The 25,646-nt window shown below is 50.5% G+C and overlaps 2 protein-coding genes across 3 annotated transcripts; both read left to right on the forward strand.

Annotated features, from left to right (window-relative positions):
• Positions 1 to 444: 444 nt before the first annotated feature.
• Positions 445 to 14,448, forward strand: CUNH9orf24 (chromosome unknown C9orf24 homolog). 2 transcript variants are annotated; one of them, XM_052715452.1, is made up of 7 exons: positions 445 to 579; positions 7,855 to 7,999; positions 11,214 to 11,329; positions 12,330 to 12,405; positions 12,600 to 12,834; positions 13,852 to 13,938; positions 14,285 to 14,448. In XM_052715452.1, exons 1-7 carry the CDS (start codon positions 445 to 447, stop codon positions 14,388 to 14,390), a joined length of 900 nt encoding a protein of 299 aa, XP_052571412.1. In that variant the 3' UTR covers positions 14,391 to 14,448. The 2 variants fall into 2 exon arrangements, with proteins under 2 accessions (XP_052571412.1, XP_052571411.1); XM_052715451.1 differs by lacking the exons at positions 445 to 579; positions 7,855 to 7,999; positions 11,214 to 11,329 and having other exon boundaries at positions 12,222 to 12,405; positions 12,600 to 12,829.
• A 1,812-nt stretch (positions 14,449 to 16,260) lies between these two features.
• Myorg (myogenesis regulating glycosidase (putative)) lies at positions 16,261 to 23,731 on the forward strand. Its single transcript, XM_052715435.1, is given in 3 exon segments — positions 16,261 to 16,479; positions 19,517 to 20,621; positions 20,623 to 23,731. Coding segments are annotated over 2 exon segments (2,151 nt in total). The 5' UTR covers positions 16,261 to 16,479; positions 19,517 to 19,571; the 3' UTR covers positions 21,724 to 23,731.
• Positions 23,732 to 25,646: the final 1,915 nt, after the last annotated feature.

Genomic DNA, 25,646 nt, shown 5'->3' on the forward strand with positions numbered 1-25,646 from the left:
ATGCGAATGCCCTCTACCTCTCTTCTTATTGATGTGTGAATCTAGTGAATCACAGCCCTCCTAACCGCTGCCTCTCTCCGGCAGTGAAAAGTCTGGCCTCCAGTTTTCTAGGGGCCTTCTGAACTCTTGGGACATGGATATTTTGAAGGGTTCAAGGCAGGAAGGGGCTGGCATGGGGAGGAAATGAATCCTCTTGTGCGGGATGGGGCCAAGGCAAGTGATATCATAATGGGCACGCCCATCCTGGAAAGGAAGCCGGGTGGAGTGGAAGCAGGAAGGCTGAGGGGGGAGGGACACTGAGAGGTCCCCCAAAGGAGGGGGTCACAGCAGCTAGGGCACCTTCCAGGCTGGAGGTGTGGGCTGTCTATGGGAAGGGGTGGTCACTAATGTCCAGCAGGAGTCCTTGATAGGCAGAGCCCACTACCGCATCCCCGAGACTCCACCATGTTCCTCTTCTCCCGGAAGACCAAGACCCCCATAAGCACCTACAGTGACTCCTACAGGGCTCCGACCTCCATCAAGGAGGTCTATAAGGACCCACCGCTGTGGGCATGGGAAGCCAACAAGTTTGTGACCCCAGTAAGTACAGGGGTTCCGGTGGGATGGACAGACGACAGTCATGTGTCTGGATGCCTGGTGTGTGACTGTCTCTGTGTTTGGAGTTATTTTCAGTTTTTTTTTAATTTCATTCCTGTGTTTGTTTATTTACTTATTTGTTGAGACAAGGCCTCACTGTGTAGCCTAGGCTGGCCTTAAACTTGTGGCAGCCTTCTACATCAGCCTCCCAAGTTGGCTGGGATTTCAGGCAAGACTGTGCCTAGCCATTTTGTGATAGCTTTGCATTTACTAAGGCAGATTCTAATAACACAGTCTGGCTTTAAACTTGTAATGTAGCCTAGGCTGGCCTTCCATTCTTCATCCTCCTGTCTCAGCCTCAAGTGCCGGGATTACAGTGTGTGCATCACCACACCTGCCTTTATTTATTTGTTTGTCATTGTTTATTTTGTGGTGCTGGAAATCAAATCCAGGGTGTCAAGAATGCTAAGCAAGTGTTCTACTCCTTGAACTATAGCTCTAGCTATTAAATTTTTTGATTTAATTTTTAAATATTATTTGTTTGCATATTTTTGTTTACATGAATGCTGGGGATTCAAACTCAGGCCCTCGTGCCCACGCAGCAGGTACTGTTACTCACGGAGCCATTGCCCCAGCTTCTTAAAGTTTGATATAAGGTCTCAGTAACTTACTTACTCGGGCTGCCCCTGAACTCACTCTGTATCCCAGGCAATCCTCCTGCCTCAACCCTCCAACAGTGGAGACTACAGGCCTGCTCCCAGCTGCCTTTTCTGTATTTTATTCGTTTTCCTAGGTACATCCAGCAGTGTGTAAAATAGTACAGGGTCCTGTTCTCGTGGAACTACGCCTGTGAGGGACTAATAACAAACAAGAAAAGAAACCACAAAATTTCTAAATTGTCCAAAATGCTGTTTAGCAAATAAACATCGTAGTGGAAACGGAGGAAGCCCACTCCCACAGGTCACAGAAGCCCCTTCTCTGAAGGTGACCTTGATCTGGACTGGAGAGAGAAGGGAAAACAGGTGAAGAATTAATTCACAGAAGAGCTGAAAGTGCCAATGCCCTGGGGCTACCTGAAGACCAGGCCGGAAATGTTCAGGAGCACATCTTTATGCATGGGCATCACATTCCCTCCTGTGTGTCTGCGGTAGAGAAGAGGAGCAATGAATGTGGGGAATTAGAGATTGTGATAACAAAGGAATTTATGAATAGAAATTTGTGAAGTATTTCTGTCTAAATATGCTCTGTAGAAAATGAGCAAGAGTGGGAACTTGGAGGATAGCAAATTGGACCAAACTGGGCTGCATCTGGGTACTTGTCTAAAGCTCTGAGTCTCACATAAAGTTGATTTTTAATTTTTGTTCTATTTTGAAGAATCATAAGTGATAAATATACTTCAAAAGACAGGATTGCCTGATAGCATGCCAATACCAGCTCTCCGAGAGACACTCATGTTAAAGTAGCTGAAAGTAGAGGTACTAAATCTGTCAGTTCCAGACTGAAATCAAGGTTCAGTGTCTCTGGCTCTTTACACACACACACACACACACACACACACACACACACACACACACACACACATGCACACACACACACCTGCATACATACACAATGTACACACACACACACACATGTACACACACACACCTGCATACATACACAATGTACACACACACACATGCACACACACACACACACACACACACACACACCTGCATACATACACAATGTACACACACACACACACACTTGCAGGCATACATGCACACCTGCATACATACGTAACTCACACCTGCATGCGCGCGCGCACACACACTTACCACTGTACAGCTTCTATGGAAGAAAACATCCTTACCACAGGTCTTCAGGTATCCAAAGTGCTGCCAAATCAACATACGTTCACAATAAGATAGAAAACAAGTCAAGGCCGGTGGTGTTGCTTGGTGGTAAAGCACTTGCCTAGCATGCTTGAGGCCCTAGCTTTTACCCCCAACACTGCTAAAAAGAAAAAGAAAGCTGGGTGGTGGTGGTGCATGCCTCCCAGCACTCAGAAGACAGAGGCAGGTGAAGCTCTGTGAGTTGGAGGCCGGCCTGGGCTACAGAGTGAGTTCCAGGAGAGCCAAGGCTACACAGAGAAACCCTGTCTCAAACAAACAAACAAACCCACCATATTACAGAATCACCAGAAATAACAGACCTGAGGATCTCAGAGGTGGAATTAACATCTTTAAAGTTTCAAATGGAAGGGCAAGGGATGTAGGTCAACAGGTTTTTTGTTTTTTGGTAAGACTCAGACAAATCTCTAGAGAGATTAATCAAGAAAGACAAGATACAGACAAAAAAAAACATTTCTAACCGAGGACCTAGAAGAAAATAGAGAAAAGAAATAGTCTGAGCAGCTTTAGTAAAATTGGCGACAAATGAATGCTGGGTGAAGTGCTCCTCTGTGCGGTTTCAGCCACTCGGGAGGCTGAAGGTGAGGGAGGCGACATAGTGAAGCCGTCATTTTAGTGACTGGAAGTGAAGGTTAGAATCTCCTTCTTCAGTTTTAGTGAACTATGAAATATGAAGTCCATCTGTACAATGAACTTCTATTTGTATTCTGTATACTCAAAAAAAAGCCTGTCAAATGGCTCAAGGGGTAAAGGCCCTGACTGACCTGACTAATCTCTGAGCCTACACGGTGGCTGGAGAGGACAGACTCCTGTAAGTTATTCTCCTGCTACACACCACACACACACACACACACACACACACACACACACACACACACACACATACACACACACACACACACATACACACACACACACATACACACATACACACACACACACACACACATCACACCACACCACATTCACACCACAAAATAAAACACAACAAAAATGTTTTTTAGGCTGGGCATGATGGTGCACATCTTTAATCCCAGCACTTCAGGAGGCAGAGGCAGGTGGATCTCTCTGAGTTTGAGGCCAGCCTGAGCTACACATCAAGTTCCAAGACAGTCAGGACTACACAGAGACCCTGTCTCAAAATAAGAAAATTAGGAGGCTGGAGAGATGGCTCAGAGGTTAAGAGCTCTTCCAGAGATCCTGAGTTTAATTCCCAGCAACCACATGGTGGCTCATGACCATCTATAATGAGATCTGGCATGCAGGCATACGTAAATAAATCCTAAAAAAAAAGGCAGTGGTGGCACACACCTTTAATCTCAGCACTCGGGAGGCAGAACCAGGGAGGCCAGCCTGGTCTACAGAGCGAGATCCAGGACAGGCTCCAAAGCTACACAGAGAAACCCTGTCTGGGGAAAAAAAAAAAAAAAGAAAAAAGAAAGAAAGAAAGAAAAGAAAATGAAATGGAGCTGGGGAGCTGGCTCAGTTCATAAAGTGATTGCTGTGCAAGCGTGAAGGTGTGAATTCAATTCCCAACACCGGTGTAAAAGCCCAGTGCAGTGACTCATGCCTAATCCCATGGCTCGAGAAGGAGAGACAGACGGACTCCTGGGGCTTTCTGGCAAGTCGCTGAACCAGATCTCTGGGTCCAGTGAGAGACCCTGTCTCAAAAGCAAGGCAGAGATCGATAAAGGAAGACACTGAACATTGCCTTGGCCTTCACACAAATGTCCATACACTCGCAGCTGCACACACACACACACACACACACACACACACACACACACACACGATAAAGAATTTTCCAAACAGATATGCATTACATATATTAATTACAAAGTTATAGAAAGGCATAAATAGATGAATAAACAAAAGAGCATATATCAAGAATAGACTCATACATATATGGAAAAAATATTCAGCAAAAATGGTTGACGATAAAGCTGTGGAAAAAGATTTATCAGGCTTGGGGTGGCGTGACAAATTCATGGGAGAAACAAACTGCTCAGTAAGAAAACTAGTTATTCATATGGATAGAAATAAAATTAATATCTAATACCGCACCCAAAATGAAAGTACTGTTAGACTAAATATGGAAAGTAATACCATATAGCTTTCAGAAGAAAATACAGGACATTATTTCCATTATCTGAGAGTATGGATAGACTTCTTTAGTCACAAAAAGCATTAACCATCAAACAGATTAATAATTCAGCTGGTTTAAATTATGAACTTCTGTTCATCAAAGACACCATAAAGGGGGGAAAAAGCCACAAACTGAGAGATTTGCAACATGTAACTGATTAGTATACAGAATACATAAAGAAGGATAATCCTCTGGGCTAAAATTGAACACACATGCATTCTGACCCCTGCCTGAAACTGCAGTAAATAGATACTTGAGACCCAGATTCACGAGGCTGGTGAGAAGGAGCCAAGGGCAAGGAAAGCCTGGCACGTGCGGAGTATGACAGAGAGCAGTAACTGACCCTGCGCATCTGAGGGAGTGGGTGGAGAGCCAGTGGCAGACGCCCAACATCATTCAGCTTAAGGATATAGAGTTCAGAAAGGCTCTGGGATTGGCGATTCTGGTTCTCTGGAACTGAAGGCGGGACAGGACCAAAGCTAAAATAAAGATTATTTGAAAGTCACTTAAGAATCAGTTAAACCTACTAATGGTTTCTATTCCTTGCTGTGGGGTGACTGCCTGGCTCCGGCTCTGGAAAAGTCACAGACTTTTTTTTTTTTTTTTCTTGGCAAGGATCTTGAAAGCAGATGAGCATCCATATATCGACTGTTAAAATCCCCAGCAGCCCTCTTCTGCACTGGCAGCTGGATCATTACCCTAGGCCAAAGATTAAAGGAGCCTTTCCAAAGAATAAGATCCTCACAAAAAGAAAGGTGTTAGGATACTGGTGTTAGAGTCTGCAAGCAATAGTCCAGCTGGAGCAGCAGTGGGTGCCACGCCAGTTACCGAGGGGTGCTAGCTGCTGGCAAATGGCTCAAGGCTTCAGACACGAGTCCTTTCAGTTTTCTATTTATGATCATGAGCAAAGATCACAGACATCTTAGGAAAGCTTCTAAGAGAAAAAAAATGGTTGATGTGAATCCTTCTAAATGGTCTCTCTCTCTCTCTCTCTCTCTCTCTCTCTCTCTCTCTCTCTCTCTCTCTCTCTCTCTGTGTGTGTGTGTGTGTGTGTGTGTGTGTGTGTGTGTGTGTGTGTTGCTCCAGGGGAGGCCTGAGGTTGGTATTGGGAGTCTCCTTCAATTGTTCTCCATTTTTTTTCTTTTCAATGAGTGTTTTGTTTGTTTGTATGTATGTGCACCGTGCACATGCCTGGTGCCCCTGGAGGTTAGAAGAGGGTATCAGATCCCCTGGAACTGGAGTTCTAGACTGTTGAGCCACCATGTGGGTTCTGGGAAGTGAACCTAGGTCCTCTGCAAAAACAGTAAGTGATCTTGACTACCGAGCCATCTCTTCAGCACCCTCCATCTATCTTATATTTTGAGACAGGGTCTTTCACAGAACATTGAACTCCAAGTTTCCACTTGTCTCACTGGCCAGGGAGCTACAGGGATCTGCCTGGTTCTGCTCCCTGCTCCCTGCTCCCAGCGTGGAGGCAGGCTATAAGCATGCTCTGCTGCACCTGGCTTTTCCACAGTGGTGCTGGGAATCCAAACTCGGGTCTTCATGCTCGCCCAGCAGACACTTTACTGATTCAGCCCTGAATGACTGCTTCTGTGTGTGTGTGTGTGTGTGTGTGTGTGTGTGTGTGTGTGTGTGTGTGTGTGTCTGTGTGTGGTGTGTGTGTGTGTAGTGTGAGTTTAGTATGTGTATCTATGAATGCACATCTGTGTAGGTTTAAACGGAGCGAGACTATGTGCATATAAAGCTCAGGGAAGCGCTGAACTGAAGCACAGAAAGCTGCTTCCACCCACATGGGAATGTCACTGCGCCAGATGTGGCCGAGCATCATTGGCTAGGCACACATTATCCCAGAAGGTCCTGAACTAAGGACTTTTCTGGGAGCAACCAGGCATCGTGCACACACACACACACACACACACACATGCACACGCACACGCACATGCACACGCACATGCCCTTGCCCTTGAAATCAAAGGGTCAAGTATGAGTGGTCTCAGCTAGCACTTCAGGCTGTCCTTAGAGATCCATGGAACCTATAACCTATTTGGAATTCTGCCCTCAGACGAAGACAAGGGACCCCAAAAGGAGGTCTTCATCTGGCTTTCCATACATCTAATCAAACAAGGAGTGCTGGGCTGAGGTGAGGTGAACTTCAGTAAGTGGAAGACTCCAAAGTCCAGAATAAGAACAGGAAAAAAGCCAGGGCGGTGGTGGCACAGGCCTTTAAGCCCAGCACTCAGGAGGCAAAAGCAGGCAGATCTCTGTGAGTTCAAGGCCAGCCTGGTCTATAGAGCGAGTTCCAGGACAACCAGAGCTACACAGAGAAACTCTGTCTTGAAAAAAATCAAAAAAAAAAAAAAACCAACAGGAAAAATGATCAAGGGTAGATAACGACCAGAACAAAGTGAGTCTCAAGGCCAAGGAGATAATACTGCTGTCAGAGAAAGAGTCACAGTAGAGTCCCGGTCTTGTTAGGCAGGGTGTTAAATATTCAAACAGATGTCCCACCAAATCCTTCAGCTTCAAGGTGCCAGATGCCCCCCTGTCCCAGAAATCTGCATAGGGCAGTCAGTTCCCAGGAAGCCAGCCTTCCTTCCAGGTTGTGTCCACTGGCCCTGTTAGGGGAGACTCAGGCCCTGTTCTCAGTGAGGCACAGTCCAGACATCAGGCACACATGCCTCTTAACCTTCCGGGGCTCTCTCCCATCCAGGAAAGGGCAGAAATGAAGTTAGAAAACTACCCCAACTAAGGGCAAGAGCCTGGTTCTGTGTGTCACCTTTAGAAAAGAAAACAAGCAAACAAGAAAAAGGGGCACGAAGATGGTTCAAAAGCAGGTCTGGAAGCTGGAGAACATCTCTGCAGTTAAGAGCACTGGCTGCTCTTGCAGAGGTAACAGATTCTGTTCCCAGCACCGGTATGGGGGACTCGCAAACGTCTGTAACTCTAGTTCTCGAGGTTCTGGCGCCCTCTTTTGGCCTCTTCAGGCACTGCATTTTGTGGTGCATGTATATACATTATAGACAAAACACTCACACACAGAAAGTTTAAATTAAAACAAAAATAGGTCTATGCAGAAGGGCCAGCCAGCGTGACACGAGAATCCATCCCCCTTGTACTGGGGGTAGGGGGAAATCCAGCCAGGCTGAACTTTTCAAGAATGACTAGATCTAACTCCAGCGAGGTTCCAAGGCTTGAGAACTCTCTGGGCCACTTTTGCTCTCTCCCTCTACCCAGGGTCTGACTCAGACTATGCACCGCCATGTGGATCCTGAGGCCCTTCAGAAGATGGTCAAATGTGCTACACAGGACTACACCTATAAGAGTTCCATATCAGGCCACCCTTACTTGCCTGAGAAATACTGGCTCTCTCAAGATGAAGGTAGGCTCGCAACCTCTTCCTAATTTCAACCTCAGAAGTGGCCCCAGCAATGACCCTCAACTTGAGCCCATTTGGATCCTGATCTCCGTCCTGACCTTCTTATTCATGACCTTCTTATTCTTCTTTTTCCCTAATCGACCCCCTGTGCAACCTGATACCCTGCCCCCTATTCCAGCCCTTGACTCTGGAGGAGACTCAAAGCCATGGGTTTTTTTTTTTTTTTTTTGGAAGTTTACAGTCTCAAAATAGAGCTAGGATCTAACCAGGCATGGCGGCATATGTCTGCAGTCTCAGCTACGCAGGAGGTTGAGGCAGGAAGGTCACTCAAGCCTGGCAGTTTGAGGCCAACCTGAACAACATAGCCAGCTACCATTGAAAAGAAAGAAAAAATCACTGCAAAGGCCTGAGGTCTCGTCCCCAGCAAGGTGGAGAGAGGGTTAACCTCCTGCAGGTCCCATCTCTTCCGTTCCCTCAGCCACCCTTTCCCGCCGGCTTTCTCCAATTCCGTCTTTCAGCCCCTCTACAGCCTGGGGCATTTTCTTTCCACCTAAAATGTTTTCTCTTGTTCTTCTCTTTCGCAGAGACATAGTCTAGACTCATATTGTTTATGAAAAATCACCTTTCTCCTTTGGCCACATGTTTATGATCTGTCTCCCTGCCCATTAAAGAAGGACGGAACGCTGTCTTAGTCACAGTTGTGCCCTCTCCATCATGGGGCTTCGTCGGCACTTTTCTTCATAAGTATCTGTTGAATTAACTGATAATTCCCAGTTAATGGTGAGAGCCTGGAGCACTGAAATTATACTTGTGTGTGAGATTATCACATCCATGGGAACGCTCCGTGGTTAGCCTCTGAGACAAGTCCTGCGTTTCATTCTTCTGGCCACTCTCTCCTTGAAATAACCTCCTTCCTCAACTTCCCTTTCTTTAGTAACTCGGTGTGAAAATGGAGGACACCATCTCTGGCCACTTTATGTACCCCATGCATGGCTTTTTGTTTTGTTTTGTTTTCTGAGACAGGGTTTCTCCGTGTAGTTTTGGTGCCTGTCCTGGATCTCGCTCTGTAGACCAGGCTGGCCTCGAACTCACAGAGATCCGCATGGCTCTGCCTCCTGAGTGCTGGGATTAAAGGCGTGCACCACCACCGCCAGGCCCTCATGGCTTTTTTTTTAATGATTTACTTATTTTTATTTTCTGACCATTGATGTCTTGCCCGCACGTACGTCTGTCTCTGTGTTGGATCCCCTGGAACTGGAGTTACAGACAGGTGTGAGCTGTCATATGGGTACTGGGAATTGAACCCAGGTCCTCTGGAAGAGCAGCCAGGGCTTGCAACTGTTGAGCCATCTCCCCAGCCCCGTGGGTTTAGTTACTATTATCGCAAATCTTTCCGGCTTTGTTGACCTCTCGCTAGCATCCCACTGCCTTGTACTTTGAGCAATGTTCAATTCAAACATCTCAAACTTAGTAGCCAAATCCTCCAGCTTTGAACAGCAAATCTAACACTCCACCCCTCCCATCAGGAAGCTGTTTTTTCTTGGGCTTCTTTTATGATTTTGTAGGGTTTGGTTTGGTTTGGTTTGGTTCACATGTATCCGTGGCTAGTGCACCACCGGATATGTAGACCAGGCTGTCTGCCTCCTGAGTGCTAAGGTTAAGAGCTGTGTCACCATGCCCAGTCTTTTAAGTATTTTTATTACATTTATCAGTTTTGTATGTGTGTATATGGGGGGGCAAGCCCATATCATAGCCCATATGTGGAGGTCAGAGGACAACTTTGTGGAACCACTTTTCTCCTTCTACCATATGAGTCTCGGGGATTGAACTCAGATTGTCAGACTTGGTAGCAAATGCCTTTACTCATTAGATCTTTCTGTAGCCCAGGCTAGCCTAAAATACACAATATCACCCAGGCTGGTCTTGAACCCTTTGTGGGCCTCCAACCTAAGCCCCACAAATGCTGGGATTGCAAGAATGCACCATCAGGCCAGAGTTCTCATTCTTCCTGTCTCTGTCCTTCAGGCTTTGGGGGAGTGGACCAGAGAGGGCTTTGTAGGACACGGTTAAAGGATGAAGCAGTACTAAAAGGTTTTGAACTAGAACAGTATCTTGTTTGAATTTCACTTGTGGAAAAGTATCATAGCTTCTATGTTGATGTTGGGTTGTAAGATTCCAAAGATGGAGCAAGTAGCCCTGTAGACTAATCATAACAGCTTTCTGTATGCCAAGCATTCTTTCCTTTTTCTTCTCCTCCTCGTTCCCCACTCCTCTTCTTTAGACAGGGTCTCCTGTAGCCTAGAGCTGGCCTTGAACTCAATTTGTAGCCAAAGAGGACCTTAAACTCTTGATCCTCTTGCCTCCACCTCCTCAGGACTGGGAATGTCAGGGGGCTGTTTGTTTGTTTGTTTGTTTGTTTTGGTGTCCTTAATCAATATATCATCATACAGTCCAGGCTGGCCTTGAACTCAAAGCAATTCTCCTGCCTCAGCCTGCTGGAATTACAGGTATGGGCCACTGCGTTCAGCATTTTTCTAAAACTTTTGTATAGAGGAACTCATCCAGACGTCACAACAAATCCTACCCTTTTCCCCCTGCAGTGCTGAAATCTGAAGCCAGGCACTGAACCATAGAGTATATCCTGCTAACCGTGACATTATTTCTGTCTCCTGGGTGAAAGCGGCACAGGGGTAAAGGAGTGAGCTCATAGAGGAAGAGGGGAGAAAGTCAAGCAATTTTAAGGTTGAGTAGGCAGACCTTGGGACCGGGCTATGCTAGAGAGGGGAGGCCCCATTTCCAGGCTGGCTGATTCGAAGGCAGTACGGACCAGGTGAAAGCGGCTAGCCCAATGTACCCAAACCTTGTTCGAAAGCGTCGCTTAGGTGAGACATGACCTGTGGCTGGATGGCAAAAAACAAGGGTGGCAGGCAAGGGTATGGTATTCCAGGCCTGTAATCCCAGCACTAGAGAAGGTGAGGTAGGAGGATAGACAGACTGAGGCTAGCCTGGGCTACATAGAATTCCAGACTTACATAGTAAGGTCCGATCTCCAAAATGAAGAAATGAATGGTAGGGGATCTGCAAATCTGGACTTGGGAACTGGGGTCAGTGAGGGTCAGCTTGGTGACAGAGATCAGAGAAGAGACATTTAGAAGGTCCCAGGCTCTGGATAGACTGAGAAGTAATCCTCTCTGACGTCTCCACTCCTATGCTGAAGAGGACAAATGCTGTACAAGCTACCTGGATAATGACCGTTACAACTCATGGAGGACAGGACCACCTTACAACAGCTACTGGAACAAGTATACCACCTGTCTTCCCCGACTGCCTAAGGTACCTGCTGTGCCGCCCACAATTACCTGAGGTCTGGGACACAGACACAGACACACACACACACACACACACACACGCCTCCACACTGCATTGACTCTTCCCCATCTGTAAAAGTAGGGCTGCTTTTTGTTTTGTTTTGTTTTCATTTTTTAGCTGACAATGGAGGCCAGGAATTGGCCTGTGATAGACCCCTGGGTTCCAGTCTCTGACCGAGCTTGGTGGTGACAAGGCTAGTGTGCACTCCTGACCGTTTGGAAGGTTGCCAAGTAGTACTGCCTCGTCTGGTCTAGCTACTGTGACACCAGCGCTGCCTTTGACTCAGTAATGAGCTAGGTCCTCCCTGCCCCGCCTTCCCCTCCTTTATGACGGAACGCGGGCAAGGAGAAGGAGACTGCTCAGTGAATACAGGAGACTTCGGAGGATAGGGAGTCTCCGTGAGGCCCAGGCCTTTCTCCAGGCGTGTGAGGCCGACTGAAATCCAGAGCAGCCGAGCTTAGCTGGAAGCTGATAGCTGACTGAGCCCTTTTGAAATAGAACTTTCTCCTGAATCGGATCCACCACCACAACCACCCCGCGCTGCCCCCCCCCCCGCCCCCGCCCCGCCACAGCCAAGAGATTCTGATGAACAAGCACTATTAACCAGAGCGCCCTCCCCACATTAGAGACGCGCAGATACAGATGGCATATAGGTAAATGCTAAAGTAGCGTTGTCAGAGTCCCAGACCTAAAAACGTCTTTGCCACCCACCCCTCCCGCGGGGTCTGGCATCCTCACCTTCACCTTGCCCGCGTAGGCGGAACAAATGCGTTGCCCAGCAACAGCTCCAAACAACCCAGGAGAATAGGGGGAGCTGCTGAGGAGGGGAAACTGCACCACCTGGAGACAGTCTGGGTATTCAAGGAAGACAGCTTCTCCCCTCCCCATCCCTCCCCTCCCCCACCCCCCAAAAGGAGCAACTATCTCATGTCAGAGCTTAAGGTAGCACGTGTGCCGCTTCCAGGATGCCGGGATGGAGACAGTAGTACGAGGAATGCCGTTGGAGTACCCTCCTAAACCGGAACGCCTCAACGCCTACGGTAAACGGCGGGTTGGGCAGTGGAAGAGGATTACTGAGTGCGAAGGAGGAGGCCAGGGGGCAGGATGGGGATCTGGGGAACCTAGAGAGAGTGTAATTGTGTCTGTCGCTGTTTTTGTCTCTGCCTCGGGCTCTGATCCTGCTTTTCCCCATCCCTCTGGCGCTGTCTTTGGGTATCCTGGACTCTGGGCTCAGAGCGCGACGTCGTGGTGAACATGCTGAACTCGCTGTCCCGGAACCGGACTCTGCCACAGATTGCGCCCCGCTGCGGGTGCGTGGACCCTCTGCCGGGCCGCCTGCCATTCCAAGGATATGAAAGCCCTTGCTCGGGCCGCCACTACTGTCTGCGCGGGATGGACTACTGCACCACCGGGGACACCAGCACAGAACGCCGCCTGCGGCCTTTGTGTCCCGAGGAGCCGACTGTAAGGTTCGCAGGGATCCGCCCGCCTTGGCCGGGCTCCACCCACAAATGAGCCCCGCCCGCTAGGGTCCCGCCCTAGACGCCTGCAGGCCCGCATCCTGCCTCATTCTGGCTCTGTTGTTTCCACGCCAGGTCCCTATAGGCTTCTGCCTGCTTACAGGGCCCCAAGGCACAAGCGAGCAGCTAAGGCAGAGAACCAGCGTGAAGGTTACTCCCAAGTCCTCCTCAGTCCTGTCCCTTCCAACCGTGCTCAAGGTCGACCTGACAAGTGTTTGTATTCTGGAGATCCTGCAAAAACAGTTTAAGAGGATTCCAAACCCCTCACATCAGTCGCAACCTTTTCTCACATTCACCGTTATTGGACCCCTGGGTCTGGAGACAGAGGTTCTAGCCCGGGCCTAGGAGCATCGTCAGCAGTGGGCAGGATCGTTGTTGGGGGGAAAGGAAGTGGTTACTGCTTCCCTACAGGGTCCATGGCTTCCTTGAGTGCACAGAGGAGCACAGTATCCAGCCTGCGTCCAGCCACAGCAGACAATACGGATGGAGGGGGGAGGGGGCCTTTCAAGTCTGTGACTGTTTAGAGCTGTGCAGAAGGTCCTGAACCCTGTCCCTATGACGATCTCCTACCCTTCCTCAAGCCCGGTTCATTGTCAAAGATTGGAATCCTTTCCCTCAGAAGGGGTGTGTGGGTGTGGGAAAGCGTCTGAGTCTCCAGAAGGCCTAGAATCCTTACCTGCTTCCCTGAGTTGAAGAAATCGCTGTCTCACGGAACGGGGGTGGGGTGGGGCATGCTGGATCCTCAAAGGCTACACCTGATCCTCTCCAGATTCCTGGCAGCAAAAACCAGGCCTTGGTGCGGAGGGGACTTCCTGGAACCTTCTCAGAGGCCCTGCCGTAGTGGGTTTATGAAGGGCAAAGAAGGACCCAGAGAATTGATACTGTATCCAGGTTCTTGGTCTGGAATATTGCGATATGAGGATATCAAAAAGCCCGATCTCTCCCTGCTGTTTCTTCCTTCACTAGGAGTGTCTCGCCCTACGGTCACCGACCCGGAATGCTATGTGCTGTTACAACTCCCCCGCTATCATACTACCCATTTCCCAACCTTAGGTAAGTTTGGCGCCAGGAGACAAGCTGTGGGTGGGAAATGCCTGTTGAGGCGCTCAGACAGGGAATTAACGCCAGGGGGCGCTAGTGCCATGGGGAAGTCAATGGTTGCCAGAGACCAGAAGACCTCAACAAGGGCTTGAGTTGGCAGTGGACTTAGAGTCAAGGGAGTTGGGTTCAAAGTTTTATATAAAGGTTAAGAAGTCAAGGCTGGGCAGTTATGTCTTGGGTATCAGAAATTCAACAGTAGAACTTGAGGTCAGTGTCAGCCGGGGGGGGGGGGGGGGGGGGGGAAGGTTGAGATAAGGTTAATATTGAGAATTGGAGTCAGGCTCATCTCTTCTTGCAGATGGGACACAAGTCACTTCAAGAAAACCGGTGGTCCCCAGAGAAACAACTATGTTGTCCATCCTGAGTTTGTGTCTGAGTCCTATCCTCTCTACCATTCCTGGTAAAGCTTTGGCCAGGTCAAGGAAGTGGGTGGAGCAATAAACTCTCCACCACAAAAACTGCTTCCCGTGTCCTTATGTGGAAAGATCTGGATGTAAACCTCTCCAATCATTTCAGGACACCCCTAAGTGCCCCCCTGATATAGCAGTAATCCAGCTGATGTCCTCCTCCCTGTCACCGGAGAGCCTGAATCCAGCTAGCCATGCAGGTCTGTGGACTTGAAGACCGTCTAGCCGACATTTTCCCTAATATACGCATAAACATAGATTCCTCTCACATCTCAGATCCCAGGTTTCCATTCCAACCTCCCGAATGCTCTCTGCTCAGACACCTTTGCCACCCTCCCCTACCTAGTCTAAGCGCTACAGAACAGGATTTTGGAAAGACTCATGATCAAGAAACTTCAAATTGTAACAGATCTGTTTCTCTGCCCTATAAGGGAGCAGTGGGTGGAGTGTTCTGGAATCTTCTCTTGCACTACCACTTGCTTTAGGGGAAAGGGAAAGGGTGCATAGCACACCCACCTCTGCAGCACAGGGTTTTGTTTTTTTTTTTTTTTTTTTTTTTTTTGGTTTTTCAAGACAGGGTTTCTCTGTATAACTATTCTGGAATTCTCTCTGGTCTATCAATTATCAGAGACCCACCTGCCTCTGCCTCCTGAGTGCTGGAATTAAAGGTGTGTGCCATCACTGCCCAGCCAGCACAGGCATTTCTAACTAAAAGTGGTCACTAATAAGAGGAGCTAGCATTATAGGTCAGAGAGTGGGCATTTCAAAACACTGAGCAGAAACAGGTACATTGCCGGTCTGGTCCTATGAGAAGTGAGGCTGACTGGGTCTACAAGCTCCCACCGTGGAGCGCTCCCACTGTGGAGTGCTTGACTGGGGTATTATTAGTGGGGAGGGGGAGCGCAGGCCCTCCCAGAATTGCTGTATCCGTTTTTACACTTATTATAGGTGTCGTGTGGAGATGAGAGGCCGACCTGTGGGAGCCAGCTCTCTCCTTCCACCCTGTGGGTTCCAGAGATCTAACTTGGGTCAGCTAGCTTGGTGGCAAGTGCCTTTATGTGCTTACCATCTCTCCGGCCCTGTGTTAGTTCTTTATATTATCTAGCTGCCCACATCTAGAGGAAATGGATTCCCAAAGACTTCTTAGCCACTGTTCTATTGTTGTGAAGAGACACCATGACCACAGCAACTCTTATAAAAGAAAGCACTTAATTGGAGGCTTGCTTACAGTTTCAGAGGCTTAGTCCATTATCATCATGGTGGGGAGCGTGGTGGCAGGCAGACATGGTGCTGGAGAAGGAGCTGAGAGGTCTACATCCTGATCAACAGTCAGAGAGACTCCCACAGCCCACTCCCAGCGATACACTTCCTCCAACAAGGCCATACTTACCCCAACAAGGTCATGCCTTCTAATCCTTGTAATCCTTTCAAACAGTACCGTGCCCAGGACAGATGAGCCTATGGGAGCCATTCTTATTCAAACCACCACAGCTACCTCTGCCCCTCACCTTGCGCTGCTCTCCTACACACGGCAAATCTAGTCTGAGTTGCAAGAACCCCAACATTAAGCAACGCCTCCTTCCTTCAGAACTACATCTCCCATAAGGCCTGGGGATGAGCCAGGCTAGCGGTGGCCTGCTCTCATAGCCGGGGCGGCGCCTGAGGCAGGAGGTGGGACCACGAGGCGCCAATCTAGAGGCTGGCCCAAAGGGCAGAGAAGAAAGTCGAGGGCGGTGAGAAGAAAGTCTCGGCTAAGCACTGGGAGCTCCAAGAGGCTGTGGGGGAGGGGCCGGGCGCCAGGGGGTGGGGCTGGAGTCCCAAGTCTGAAGCCACATTGGACGCGCTGGGCGTGGCCGAGTAGCCCGAGGGCGGGGCGCAGGAGGGGCTCCACGGTGCCCAGGCAGGCAGCAACCCGCAGGGGCTGTGGCTGCTCAACTTCTGCTAGCGTGGAGAGAGAATCTACCCGTGGATCCCTTCTCCCCTTCTTGCGTGTAGTGGTCACTGCGGTGAGTGAGCCCAGTGGGAGGCCTCTGAGGCATGCGGGGTGCTGCGCTGCCTGAGGAGCACAGTTCCTGAACTTTCTCTGGTTGGTAGAGGACACCTGAGCCCCTCCTTAGGCCAGAGGTTCCCGGCGGGCGATGGGTCCCTTGACCTTCCTCTGCCCCTTTGGGCCGTGTGGGATGTGGCGCCAAGGGTGGGTGTGAAGTATTCCAGGCTGTGTTAGAGCAGTCACTTGATCCTTGTGGCTCCTGTCCCTGAGCAGGGGAGGGAGATGGGCAGGATCGAATTGCCTTTGACATTTCCACTCCCCTCCCAACTGTGTCCCACAAAGGACTCTGCCTTCAGTGGCTCAGCTGGGCTGAGCTGGGCCCTCGCCCTTCAACTGTGGGCTAGGAGTTGGCAGCCAAGGCTGAGGGTTGAGTGTGAAGCGAGCGGGAAGAGGCTTCTGAGGCTGAGCCTAGGGGTAGGGTGGCTGATCCCACCTGCTAGCTTTAGTCTGTGTTTGGCCAGATGGCAGACGCGACAGATTACAGGGGTCTTGAACGCCACTAAGGCTGGAGCCACAGAGTTCCTTCCCCACAGCTGCAATACCAGATGCCATTAAATTGCTCCTTTCGCACCCCTAAAATCTTCCTGAATCTGCCTGCGGCAAGCAGAAGCTGCAGCAGCCCTGGAAAACACAAGCCTCACTGGTCCAGCGCCCATCTCTCATTATGGAAGGTGGAGGCAAGATTTCGGACCCCAGGACACTTCGCTGTCTGGGTGCCTGCTGACAAGCCCTGTTTTCCCGTCTGAAAAGGGACACAACAGCTTACGGTGTGGTTGGTATTGGATGCTGCGGGTTCCTTTGGAAGAACACACTGAGACCCCATCAAAGTGGTGTGCTTAAATCCGTGGGCTCCTGTCCTTCATCAGATAACCTAATAATTCTAAAAATTGCTTCTCGGAACCCAAGCGTTGAAAGGGCTTTTGAGACCACCGAAGTGAGCCTTTCAGGCCCCCAGGGGTCATAAGACAAGGCCAACTTACATATTAAGTTTTGAGGCTGAGGGAGTCTTTCCTATTCAGAACCAGACCCTCTCCTCTTAATCCCTTTAGTGCCCAAAATGTAGCCTTGGTTGTTGAGTGAATGATGGAAGTGTACAATAGGTCAGGCTTGGGCCCCTACCGTCTTCTTTGGGTTCCTCTTAGCTTTGTGAGAGTATCAGCAAAGGACGGTGCTACCTACAAGAGGCTAGGACAACTCTAGATTGTGTAGGCGGAGGAGGAAAACCAAAAAAAAAAAAAAAGGTAATGCCAGCACTCAGGAGGGAAGAGGGCAGGCAGATTCTCTGAGACCAGCCTGGTTCTACAAAGAGAGTTCCAGGAACCCTGTCTGGAAAAAAGAAAGAAAGAGACAGAAGAATAATGCTGACTATTGTCTTCCAGGATCAACATTCTGATCTGTACCTGACATTCTTTTTTTTAAGATTCATTTATTTTTTATTGTATATGTATGGGTATTGGCCTGAATGTATGTGCACCATGTATGTGCCCGGGTGCCTGCAGAAGCCAGAAAAGGGCACTGGATCCCCTGGGACTGGAGTTATAGACAGTTGTGAGCAGCCGTGTGGGTGTTAGGATTCGAACCCTGGGGTCCTCTGGGAAGTTGTGCTCTCTGGCCCCTGGCACCTGGCATTCTTGACAGATTCTGCATGGGAGAGCTGGACGAGTAGGAGAGTCTGAGTAGTTTTTCACCTTGGAAGTCACTGGAGACAGACAGACAGATAGACATTTGGACAGACAGACAGACACTGGCATCTGAGAAGCGACTAATTACCATCTGCCAGTCTCTCTCCTCTCCCCCAGCTGGGGAGAGTTGGGCAACCCACTGGCTGGTAGTGTGTCTGCCTGTGTTCGCACGTGGCTGGTGTGCTTCTTTGTTGGACTCTGCCCTTGAAGGTTGAGACAGGAAGAATTAGCGGGCCTTTAGCAGAAGGTTGAGGCAAATCTTCTCCCAAGCCTACATTTTCCTGCAGACGGATTTCAGTGTTTAGTATACCTTGTGAACATTTATGTGGTGGTTGGTCGGGTATCTATTCCCTGAAGAGAGATAGGCTAAGGAGAGGTTTATCAGGCTAGACAGCTGGAATCTTACGGCAGGGGACTTGCGGGGTTTAGGTTAGGGACTGAGCCTTACAGTAGTCTTGGGATAGATAGGCCTGGCTGGAAATGGAATCAGAAAAAGGAGCTGAGCTCAGGTGTGGTGACGTATGACTGTAATCCCCAGCTATCCAGAGGTTAGGACAGGAGGATTACAAAGTCAGGGACACTTTTCTGGGCTGCATAGAGACATGGCTGGAACCACATCGTGTCTTGAGCTTTGACTGCACAGCTTACAGCTTCTCTCCTGGGAGCAGAGAAGAAAGATGAGCAGAAGAAATGGACTTGATGGTTAGTGGCTTGGAGCCAGGGAGAATTTGTGTGCAAAGTGGGGCAGATCAGAGAAGCAAGATCCTTTGCCCAGCTCCTGCCTGAGCCCTAATGTTGGACCCCAGTCCTACCTTCCTCCAAACCAGTCTCTGTGACTAAATGTGGCTTTGGGTGCTTTCTTCAATTTCCAGAGAGCCAGCTAGGCTGGACTCAAGATCAAATTCCATGACTGAGCTATCCCTTTTCCTCTTGTCCTTGCCTCTCTAGAGACAGAGAAGCAAGCATACTGCCCTGTTAAGGGTCTCAAGGAATTGGCTGGACCATTCACCCTGTCTTACCCTGGCCTTACATGTGGTAGAGTAGGCCCTCTTCTTAGCCAGGGCTTCTTCAGTCCTCCTTCAGGGGCTGGCTGCTTAGGCTGTGATCCTGGACAGTGCCTCGATTCTCTGGGTTTGTTTTTCCACCCGGAAAAAGACAGAGGCATACTTTCTCATTCACATGGTTCTCTCCATTCACAGAGTTCTCACCAGTTTGGCAAGCAGTAGGGCCTGAGAGAAAGGAGGGGTAAGACTGACTGTCCTGGACAAGAGCCCTGCCTTTGCCGTTTGTCAAGCTCTTAGGCCCCTCTCCTAGGCGGCAAGAAACGGAAATACAGTGGAAGAGAAAGCTCAGTGGTCCGCTCTCCCCCCCCCCCCCCCCCCCCTTTGCAGATTCCAGCAGGCCAGATTCAGATGGGCTTGGTGTGGTGGGTCTAGCTGGGGACTAATGCCCCAGGACCTTCGAGAGAAGAGCCAGGCCTACCCCCGACACCGACCTGGTAGCAACGCAGGCCCTAAAAGTCTCAAAGTCATCCCAGCAGCAACCATGTACACTTTCCTGCCTGACAATTTTTCACCTGCCAAACCCAAGCCCACCAAAGAGCTGAGGCCGCTGCTGGGCTCGGCGTTATTGGGACTACTGCTGGTGCTGGCGGCCGTTGTGGCCTGGTGCTACTACAGCGCCTCGCTACGCAAAGCTGAACGCCTGCGTGCAGAGCTGCTGGACCTGAACCGTGGTGGCTTCTCCATCCGTAACCAGAAGGGTGAGCAAGTCTTCCGCTTGGCCTTCCGTTCGGGTGAGCTGGACCTTGACTCTTGCAGCCGGGAGGGTGCCCTGCTTGGCTGCTCCCGAACGGCCGATGGGCGCCCGTTGCACTTCTTCATCCAGACTGTACGACCCAAGGACACTGTCATGTGCTACCGCGTGCGCTGGGAGGAAACCACCCCAGGGCGTGCTGTGGAGCACGCCATGTTTCTGGGAGACGCGGCGGCGCACTGGTATGGCGGCGCAGAGATGAGGACGCAGCACTGGCCTATCCGCCTGGATGGCCATCAGGAGCCGCAGCCCTTTGTCACGAGCGACGTCTACTCTTCTGACGCCGCATTCGGGGGCATCCTCGAGCGCTACTGGCTATCTTCACGCGCGGCCGCCATCAAAGTCAATGATTCAGTGCCCTTCCACCTGGGCTGGAACAGCACCGAGCGTTCGATGCGGCTACAGGCACGCTACCACGACACATCTTACAAGCCACCAGCTGGCGGTACCGCAGCGCCAGAGCTCAGCTATCGCGTGTGCGTGGGCTCAGACGTCACCTCCATCCACAAGTACATGGTTCGGCGTTACTTCAACAAGCCATCCAGGGTACCAGCATCAGAGGCCTTCCGAGACCCCATCTGGTCCACGTGGGCGCTGTATGGGCGCGCCGTGGACCAGAACAAGGTGCTGCAGTTCGCCCAGCAGATCCGCCAGCACCGCTTCAACAGCAGCCACCTGGAAAATCGATGACATGTACACACCCGCCTATGGCGACTTCGATTTCGACGAGGGCAAGTTCCCCAATGCCACTGACATGTTCCGCCGCCTGCGGGAGGCTGGCTTCCGCGTCACCCTTTGGGTGCATCCGTTCGTCAACTACAACTCGTCGCGCTTCGGCGAGGGCGTGGAGCGTGAGCTGTTCGTGCGCGAGCCCACGGGCCGGCTGCCGGCGCTGGTGCGCTGGTGGAACGGCATCGGCGCGGTACTGGACTTCACGCGGCCAGAGGCCCGAGACTGGTTCCAGGGACACCTACGGCGCCTGCGCTCACGCTACAACGTGGCCTCCTTTAAGTTCGACGCGGGTGAGGTCAGCTACCTGCCCCGGGACTTCAGCACCTACAGGCCTCTGTCCGACCCCAGTGTGTGGAGCCGGCGGTACACCGAGATGGCGTTGCCCTTCTTCTCGCTAGCCGAGGTCCGCGTCGGGTACCAGTCCCAGAACATCTCCTGCTTCTTCCGCCTGGTGGACCGCGACTCGGTATGGGGCTACGACCTGGGGCTGCGCTCTCTTATCCCCGCCGTGCTCACGGTCAGTATGCTGGGCTATCCGTTCATCCTGCCGGATATGGTGGGTGGCAACGCGGTGCCCGAGCGCACAGCCGGCCGCCAAGAGGGGCCGGGGCCGGAGCGCGAGCTCTACGTGCGCTGGCTGGAGGTGGCGGCCTTCATGCCCGCCATGCAGTTTTCGATCCCGCCCTGGCAGTACGACGCAGAAGTGGTAGCCATCGCACACAAGTTCGCCGCTCTGCGCGCCTCGCTGGTGGCGCCGCTGCTGCTCGAGCTGGCTGGTGAGGTCACCGACACTGGCGACCCCATCGTGCGCCCCCTGTGGTGGATCGCGCCGGGGGATGAAACGGCTCACCGCATCGACTCTCAGTTCCTCATTGGGGATACGCTGCTGGTGGCGCCGGTGCTGGAGCCTGGTAAGCAGGAGCGCGACGTCTATCTGCCCGCCGGCAAGTGGCGCAGCTACAAGGGTGAGCTCTTTGACAAGACGCCGGTGCTGCTCACGGATTACCCCGTCGACCTGGACGAGGTCGCCTATTTCACCTGGGCGTCCTGACCCACTTCAAGACCTAGGAATCGCACAGTCCTAACCCCAGCCTTCATGCAGATTTTTAATCCTTTACCACACCCGAATGGTGCACCCTCGGGAAGTCCCCACCTCTATTTCGCCTAGGAAATGGGCACTGATGTAAAAGTGCTCCAGCCAACAGCTGTAGGTGAGACCTGGGAGAAGTCCCGAAGCAACCTCCTCCGGTCCCAGTGCACAGTCCTAACAGCCCGCACGCCGGCCCGGACATTCACTCCAGTCTTCGGAAACCTTTTCCCTGGGTTGGAGGCCCGAGAACTCAGAGGACAAAGGTCTGTTCTTTCTGTTACACAGGGTCTGGTTTTAAAAGCACACAGAGAAACCTCTCCGCCCCCTGGCCTTTGTAGCCATCTTTGTCCTCTGAGATGAGGAACCGATTCTCTGCAAAAATTCCCAAATAGTTTCCTATCATATTTAGAAAATGTACCTTTAGCTGGGCGATGGTGGCGCACACCTTTAATTCCAGCACTTGGGAGGCAGAGGCAAGTGGATCTCCGAGTTCAAGGCCATCCTGGCCTACAGAGCGAGTTCCAGGACAGCCAAAGCTACACAGAGAAACCATGTCTCGAAACACAAAAAAAAAAAAAAAAAAAGAAAGAAAAGAAAGTATATGTTCTTGGTGACAGCAGCTAGGCCCTGAGTTCCCAGCACACATCTGAGCAGTGATTGACCTGGTCCCAGATGGAAGAAAGATACAGATGTTTGGTTTGGCCAGCTGACAAGGAAGCAAAAGGTCTCTTCCTAAGCAGTAGAAGAGCTGGGCTCAGCCTGGACTAATTGTCTCTGTGAAGAGACTCAGAACACTGCACTAACCTATTTGTGTATATACTGGACTCAACTTTGGACCCAGCCCTGGGCCAGAAGTGCCTAGTGGGCCGACTTGCAGAGCCATGCAGGCCAGACTCATGCCTTAATTCAAGAACTTGTGTCTATGTGTGTATGTGTACACATACTCGCATCTGAGAGAGGAGTGGGGGAGAGGAGAGAGGTGCCCACCATGGATCTCTGAGTCCACAGAACAAACGGAATATCTCTGAGGCTGGATAAGCCGAGAGGGAGGAGGATGCAGGAACCAATCAAGGCTCTGATTGTTGAGCGCGTTCCAGATGGTTTCCCTAGGAGAATGCCAGCCCCAGTTTAAGAGTTCAAAACATGGGTTGGGGATTTAGCTCAGTAGCAAGCGCAAAGCCCTGGGTTCGATCCTCAGCTTTAAAAAAAAAAAAAAAAAAGAGTTGAAAACACTAGAGCTGGGCTGAGGAGGTGACTTGGTGGGCACTCACTGGCAAGCCTGCCAAACTGAGGTCAATTGCTATAGGAAAGAAACAGCCCTTTCAAATTACTCAGCTGTCTCACTGTGCACACATGCTCACGTGTGGCCTGAAAGGGAGCTGTGTTCTTACCCCGGCAGTGATGTGTTTGGCACGTGAGTGACATTACACCCTGACACCTGCCAACACGTGTATCAGGGAAGGTCTTTCATCTCGGTAATCCTCCTGTTCTAAGATCAGCTCCAGCCAGGGTGAGTTTTTCCTGACTCTGTGGCTAAGTCTGCAGGAGTGGCTTGCCAGAGAAGGTGGAAAATGAGGTGGGGCTCAGCTTCCCTCAGTGGCTCTGGCAACCAAGCCTGTGCCCGAATCCCTAATTTCTCTGGGTGAAAAGCCCTGAGCTTCAGGGCTCCCACAGACGCCCGGCTCCAGTGCCAATTCCTTTGTTTCTTTTCGGTGGCAAGGTTGAAGCTAGAACCCAGGCTCCAAGCATACTAAGCAGCACTCTTCCAGTGAGCTACACCCCTGGTCTTCGTTGTCAATCAGCTGGGTGACCTTGAAGAAGCCCTGAACCCCACTGAGCCTCAGTTTTTTTTCTATGTAAGAGTGATGATCATGCCTACCTCCAAGGTCATTTTAATAACAAGCACAGATATATGGAAAGTGCCTAGCACAAAGTAGGTGCTCAATAAAAGATAGCTGTTGTAGTGGTATTTGTTGTTTTCTTGCTTAGAAACAAGGATTCTTTGGGATTTTTAAAGACTTACTATTTATGCATATGAGTGTTTTGCCTGCATGTACTGCATGCATGCATGCCTGGTGCTTGTGGAGGTCAGAAAAGGGCAACAGGTCCTCTGGAACTAGCATTATGGATAGTTGTGTGCCATCATGTGGGTGCTGGGAATTGAACCCATGTTCTCTGTAAGAGCAACCAATGCTCTTAACTACTGACCACCTCTCCAGCCCCTTCTGCCTTGCCCTGTCCCACCCGCCGTACCTCTTGTGCAGTCCCAGTTTGTCTCTCTCCCTGTACACTGGATCTGAGAAGCCTAGCATTGCTCCAAAAGGCCTTGTGTTGCTACTCTCTTCCTGCACCTAGGCTGTTGTGTATGTGCGGTAGGGGTGACATACAGCAATCTGGAACCCCCTTCTCTGGAAGTAATGGGGAGGACCTGAATGGCCACTGAAGGGCTTCAGCATGGATTATGAGTGGGTTAAGCTTTAGCCAAGTGAGTTTTCTATGAGAATTTTGTCTGTCATTCCCCCACTTCTGAGTAAAGTGTCTCTGACTCTTGCTCTGGATCCAGAGCAAGCATTCTGCTGGGTCTCCTCCACAAGCCCCCAGGACCCTTCTCCTTCCCCAAATCCAGGGTGAGACTGGCCTCTCCATCCTCTGGCCACTGTTGAACAAAGACTTAAAGGGGGGTTTACTAAAAGCACTGGCTCTTCACTTGGCCCTCCAGGTGCGCAATGGGTTAACTAAAGGGCAGCACAAAAGCCTGGTGTGATGCCTCTGCTCTGCAGCTGTTTCCTTTGCACGGGGTCATTCTCTTACAGTCCGGTGGATTCCAGGAACGGAGCCCCGGGAAAAACATCTGTGTCAAGGATCAAACCTACCCCTACCCGGAGGCAACTGAACAAGGCCTGCCAGACCAATCCTGAGATAATGATCAACCAGATCACAGTTGGACCAGAGTTGACTAACTGTGCATGCTTCTTGCTCTGGATTCTGTCCCTTTCCTACGTAATCTGGGAGCTGCTATGAGCACCACTTATGCTAGAGCTGAAGACATAGCCCCCCTTGGCTTCCTAGTAGAGTTATGCTGATTAAAATTCCTTTCCTGCTTTTCACTAGTTCTCTGTTTTGGAGTCAGATTTGTCAGGATCCCTAGAGTCTGAACTCTAGGACTCCAGCGACATTCCCCACTTCAGACCTTCTCAGCCACATTCTACTAACAGACCTTCAAGTCCATCCCACACAACATCTCTCCAACCATATCACCCTGAACATGTTTGATCTTGTCCAACCCACACAGCAGTCAAGGAGAGCTCTCCAAGGTTCAGTCATGTCCCTGGTGGGGAGGTGTTCTGGTCGGGGTTCAAACCCTCTAAGATCTGATCCTTCTCAGGCCTTGTTTCACCCATATTCTTGGGTCATAAAAGTCTATGTTGAAAAGCATTTGAAGAAACACTGCCTCCTATCCTGGGGGGCAACTGTACAACTGTCCCTTGCTAGGAGAGGTCTGCTCAGACTTAGCCTAGAAGGAAAATGCAGTGGCCACTGGGTGGTTTCCTTTCCTTCCATTGTTTGGCTCCAAGGGTTTCTGCTAACAACCCCCACAGGGTACACCCCAGCTCCAAGGCACAGCCTGTTTTTTTTTTTTTTTTTTTTAAATCTTAAAGCTAATCATTTACTTGAGTAAGCCCAAGGATCTTTCCAGCAGCTTGATAAGAGGGGAGCTATTCAGCTTTGGGTGGCCAGACCTAAGTGGCATTGGAGGAGAAGGGAATGGCGCAGAAAGAGGCCCTGTCCCTGGGTGTGCCCAGTCTAGAGAATGTGGAAAGTTGTGCCCTTGTGTTCTCTATCTTTGGACTGCCTTTTCCCTCCCAGGTGCCTTTCCCACTCCA

The sequence above is a fragment of the Peromyscus californicus genome, unplaced genomic scaffold (genome assembly GCF_007827085.1).
Source record: "Peromyscus californicus insignis strain IS unplaced genomic scaffold, ASM782708v3 Scaffold_5__1_contigs__length_169319896, whole genome shotgun sequence".
Classification (NCBI taxonomy): Eukaryota; Metazoa; Chordata; class Mammalia; order Rodentia; family Cricetidae; genus Peromyscus; species Peromyscus californicus.